This window comes from Primulina tabacum, chromosome 4 (assembly GCF_025594145.1).
Source record: "Primulina tabacum isolate GXHZ01 chromosome 4, ASM2559414v2, whole genome shotgun sequence".
Lineage (NCBI taxonomy): Eukaryota > Viridiplantae > Streptophyta > Magnoliopsida > Lamiales > Gesneriaceae > Primulina > Primulina tabacum.
The window spans coordinates 32,630,355-32,636,365 of NC_134553.1; the positions used below are offsets into that span (position 1 = coordinate 32,630,355).

The following is a 6,011-nucleotide window of genomic DNA, read 5'->3' on the forward strand; positions in this document are numbered from 1 at the left end:
TGAAAATTCAAAGATTTATAAAGATAAAACTAAAGCCTTTCATGATAAAAATATTATGAGAAAGTCATTTGAAATTGGACAAAAAGTTTTGCTTTATAATTCTCGTTTGCATTTATTTTCAGGTAAACTAAGATCGAGGTGGTCAGAACCAATTATAGTCAAATTTGTTTATGCTCATGGTGCTGTTGATATTGAAAATCCTAAAAATAATGACGTGTTTAAAGTTAATGGGCAAAGACTTAAGCCTTTCATAGAAAATGAAATTCTTAATAATGAGTTTATGTCTTTATATGATCCACAATAGTTGCTTGATATTTTCATTTTGTTTTGCAGATTATAGTTCATTTCCCGATTAAGTGGCGGATAACGGTACTCCGTGACTGTTTAAGTCGGTTTCTTCAGTTTTCCCAAAATAATTGAAATATATATAATAATAATAATATGGATGCGTGTATTATGAATCTTCGTAAATATTTTGCTTGTTTACCTGATAATGCGTTGAAAAAAATTTATAAAGCTAGATGTGAGCGGCTAAGGTTGATGATGTCATATGGCATACCGAATGATGTCCGTTTGATAATTGAAGCAAAAGTCCGATTGGTTGGAGAAGCAAGTGAATTAATAATAAGACATATGCCAGGATTTGGTAAAAGCACATATGCCAAAAAGCGAAGAGCTAAACGTATAGGCGGATGTCATAAATGTGCAAGGTGGACTTGTAAGGGAAAATGCAAAAATGTTGGAATGACATCAATGAATAGAGAAGATAAAATTTTATTCATTAAGAATGGTCTCAGTAAAGAACCTTTGGATAATTTTCTAGAGGTTCTTGATACGCATTATAGTGGGTACGTGCAAAATGAACTTCTTAAACTATGGTGGCAATTTCAACAGGAGGAATATCAATATGGACGGTAGGAATCAGCCTTACAAAGATCCTACTGTAGTAACACATATCTATTTAGATAAGTAAATATATATACACAATTTCGTCTTGGGAATCTGACGTTAAAAGACACTGTTTGCCAATTTATAAGAAAATTGGATGGTAAGCATATCCTTGACTCATAGAAGGCGTTGAAGCCGTTACTGAACGTAAAATCAGAGGAAGATGTGAGCCACAATCACAACTACGCTGTATATATTTGTTTTAATTTTGTCATTTTTATTTTCTTTTAATAATAATAATTTCCTGTTCAAATATTGACTTTTGGCATGTTACGCTTATAAATTCATATGCTGTGATCTAACAATTACAGAAAACATATTTCTCAACATGTCAACGTCCACGGTAAGTAAAATCAAAAATATTTGTGTATTTTGTGGATCTAGTGCAGGAAAAGATTTAATTTATGAAGAAGTAGCAGAAAATCTTGGAATAACACTTGCTAAAAAAAAGATTCATTTGGTATATGGTGGTGGTGAAGTTGGCCTCATGGGAAAAGTTGCAAAAGCTGCGCATGCAGGTGGAAGTGAAGTTTTAGGCATTATTCCGATTACCTAGCCAATCTTACAGGACCAACAATAGGAGAAGAAATGAAAGTGGACAACATGTATGAACGAATCACTCAAATGATTGAACATTCAGATGCTTTCATTGCTTTGCCAGGAGGTTTCGGTACTTTGGAAGAAATATTTCATACAGTTTGTTGGGCACAATTAAATATCCACAATAAGCCAATTGGTTTGTTAAATGTTAACAATTATTATGATAAACTGTTATCGTTTCTTGATGATGTTGTGGAACATGGATTTATTTAATTAGCTTCGCGAAGGATGTTAGTTTCTGCTACATGTGAAGGTGAACTTATTGATTTACTGCAAGGATTTAGTCATGAACCAGATCCATCATTATCTCAACTTAATTGGCCAACATCCAAGAGTAAGAAAAGAAAATTCATGTGATGCTAAACTTGTGATTCAACGGTATGTTTTAATGTTTTTCTTTAAGGTATGAATAATTTCTTTTTCTCCTCTTAGTTTTTTTTATATAAAAAATTAAAATATATACTTATATATAGTAATAATTATAATAATTTTTAGTTCAATGTCGAGTAAGGTGTCAGTAAAATGCACCTGAGACGCATTAGTTAATAATTATTGGAAAATCACAATACACTGGATTTTAATATTCATTATATTCAAAATACAGACTAAAAGAAAAATTAGTTTTTCATATGTACCAATTTATATATATATTTTGATCAATTAATATAAAATATATAATAGATGTATTCATATATATATATATATATATATATATATATAATTGTATGTGTTTTCAAATATAATAATTTCTAAAATTTTTATGATAATATAGTTAAAAGATATGGTTTGTATGGCTGTTAACATGTATAATTGAAAGAATTCTTTTGTAAAAGTATAATATATAATCACACATCTTTTGTGAGTGAGTGGTGAGAAATGAGAAAACAATTAATAAACTTTTATTGATTATTAAAAAATGGTTAATTACAAGAATATAACTACCCTAAAAAAAATATTTATTGAAAAAAGAAAAAAAAAAGAAGTAAATATATAACGGACTGCAAAATACTTTATTCATTGTAATTTTTTAGATTTGATTGATGTACTATCAATGTGTTCTAAAACATCAATATTGTGTTAAAAAAAAAACAAACAAACAAACAAAAAGATTTGTTTGTGCTAGATAAGTTTCAAAGGTAGTCGGATGTATCCGTTATATAAATGTTTATATACATATATATATATATCTAGGTTGTGATTTTCGGATAAATTTTATTACTAAGGGACTAGTAATAAGATAGTGTGTGGGTGTGATGAAACTTAAAATTAATAATTTATTATATGTTAAAACCTGTATTTTAAAATTTAAGTTTCATTAAAATTATAAAATTATGTTATTTTAGTATTGTTTGTTTATATTTAATTGTCTTACTAAATATGTTTTATTTTCAGGTTTTCTACGTGTTGGTAGAATAATGATAACTCAAGCTAGAAAATTCAAATGGAGGTGACTCAAACATGTTCGAATCCTTGAGAAATTATCTACAACTTTGCAGAAGACATGATTGCCTAAAAAGATCCTTAAGATGATCAAATTGTGCAAATATCAAAAGGAAGACAAATTTACTTTTACTCTGACCAGCATAAAGTAAAAATATTATAACTATTTCAATATTTAACCAAATGAGGTGAACCAAGTGGCCAAATTCATCTACAGACAATTCCCCACATGTTTGCCATTTTGAGCAGAGTCAAATTCGGTGATTAAAGTCATGGAACAAAGCATTGAAAGAAGGGACATGGAATTGAACTTGGAGGAGACAAAGACTATTATTGCAACTACATGGCATTAATAAAAATTTTGACCCTTTCTCTCATTTGTCATATAAATAGAGGCCTTGTGCTAGCTTGAGAATCATTCTATCTCATTGTAAAATATAGTGTGAGTGTGTATCAAAGTTCTAAGTTCCAATATATTTTCTTTCATGTTCTCAACTATAATTGATATTTTAGTGTTGATCAAAAGTAATCTTATGGCAAGCTAAATCTATTATGTCAAGGTGAAGAGGATGCATTCTTGGTGAAGTAAGATTGTTTATATTTTGTATATTCTTTCTTTATTTCTTTTCATTTAGCTAACTTATTTTTATTGTAGGTATAAAAATGAATTATTTGTTGTTATCAATTTACATCAAATGCTTGATACCATTAAAGTGGTTATCTTGATTTGTTGTTTAATTTTGATACAATAAATATTTCATCACTTATTATTATATATATATAGATATATATATATATATATATTTATATAATAATATCATAATATTTCATTTAGACGATAGCGTGGCTCTCCCGGTTGTTCTAAATGAAATATTATGATTTAATACTAACATCTAACAATCTAACATTTACTTTATCGCAACTAACTTTTATTTTTCGCATCTAACTTTTACTTTCTCGCAATTAACTTTTACTTTATCGCAACTAACATTTACTTTATCGCAACTAACTTATTAAATCAATATATTTCATTTAGGCAATAGCGTGGCTCTGCCGGTTGTTCTAAATGAAATATAATTATTTAATTTAACATTTACTTTATGCTATTATTTATTTATATAGTCATAATTATAATCATAGGTACCATATATAAAATATCGGTTAATTCGGTATTTTCTATAGTCGGAACTATATTATATTTTGTGTGTGTTTAATTTTTTGGAACCATTATTTATGGTGGTTTCTTTTGTTTTACTTTTAGTTAAACAATATTACATAACCAAGAATAAATCCTTAAGCCTTGACAAAGTTTATAATTTGTAAACTTAATTCTTGCATTTGGTAATCTATAAATTAATAAATTTAAACTCAAAATAACCTCTCTGTGGATCGATCTCGTACTTACGAATTATATTACTTGCAGACAACCTACACTTGGGTGAATTATTATTTAAGTAGTAGCATCCTCCACCCACAAGACCTCCACCTATCATTAGTTTATCCTCGGAAGAGTTGGCTCGGATTATATCCGAGGCAGTGGGAAAATCCGTAGCCCGAAGAGATGCTTCTCATCAAGCTACGCAGGCAGGAGGAGAACAGGAGAGAGAGCAGGAGGCAGGGGAGGAGGAAGCGAGGAGGAAAGAGAGAGAATCAAGTGCTGGGTCCATGTCCCAGCGAGGAGTTGCAAGAGTTGAGACAGAACATGAAAGTGTAGGAGGGACATATGGAGTGTAAAAGTCATTCCCGGGTAGTCATTAAAGGTTGCCCATTTTCTAAAGCTATTGTCCGAGAACCTCTTCCCGGGAACTTTAAGTCTGCCAAAATTAAAGATTATGATGGCAATGCAGACCCCGAGGAACATCTGGCCAGGCTCGGAAATATGGCCATGTTGCACTGTTATGCTAACAGAATTAAGTGCAAAATGTTTTTGACCACTATGGTTGATTCGGCACAGAGGTGGTTTGAGAGATTGGCCTCTAAGAGCATCCATTTTTTTGAGGACTTTCAGAAGGTGTTTTTGCACCATTTTAGTAGTAGTAAGAAATACAAAAACACTGCATTTAGTTTTTTTGAAGTGAAACAGAGCCTGAAAGAGAGTCTGAGGGCTTATATTCGGAGATTTAACATAGTGGCTTTGGATGTCCCCTCTTGCGTCCCTGAGACCAAGACAACTGCATTCACCCAGGGTTTGAGGGAGGGTGAATTTTTCCGGTCATTAACGAAGAAGGCGCCCGGGGACTTTGAAGATTTGCTAGCCCGGGCAGAAAAGTATATAAATATGGAGGCCTAGTAGCAGAAGAGGGAGTCGGTAAGGAGAGAGAGAGAAGACCGGGTAGCTAAGCTTGAGGAGAGGGGGCCTAGAAGGAATAACCTGAGACATTTTTCTAATCATGTGCCCTTGAATATTATCCGGAACCGGGAGGTCCAAAAGTGTAGCAGGGATTTGCCTCCATCTCAACAGTATACCAGGTCTGAGAAGAGGGGGTTTTGTACTCTTCATAAAGTGTGTTTTCACAACACGGAGGACAGCAAAATGCTCCAAAGAGATTATGTCCCGCCCTCTCTCCAGGGACATAATCAACCCAGCAAGAGGCCGAGGTTGTCACCTTGGCTAGCTCGACAGCCCGGTCCCAGTGCCAGGGAAGATTCGAGGAATGCCTCGAGGGAGAGGAGAGATGCAAAGCCCGAGAGAAAGGAGTCTTCCCCCCTGTCTTGGGGGTAATTAAAATGATAATTGGAGGCTCCACTGACGGTGATTCTAATCGGGATTGTAAGTCGAGGAGCAGAAAAGATTATATGGAGGTGGAAGGGGTAAGGAGAAGTGAGGCAGTGATTAGTTTTGGCACAGAAGATTTGAAGGGTGTTAATATTCCCCACAATGATGCCCTGATAATTCAAGTCAGAGTAGCAAATTATGATATTATGAGGGTCTTCATGGACTTGGGAAGTTCTGTAAATGTTATTTTCAAGGAGGCCCTTGTACAAATGGACTTACATGGTATCATTTGGAAGCGATGGACTCA

General features: G+C 32.8%; 1 protein-coding gene across 1 annotated transcript; it reads left to right on the top strand.

Annotated features, from left to right (window-relative positions):
* Nucleotides 1-4,711: 4,711 nt before the first annotated feature.
* Nucleotides 4,712-5,278, top strand: LOC142541947 (uncharacterized). The gene has a single exon (XM_075648390.1). It carries the CDS (start codon nt 4,712-4,714, stop codon nt 5,276-5,278), a length of 567 nt encoding a protein of 188 aa, XP_075504505.1.
* Nucleotides 5,279-6,011: the final 733 nt, after the last annotated feature.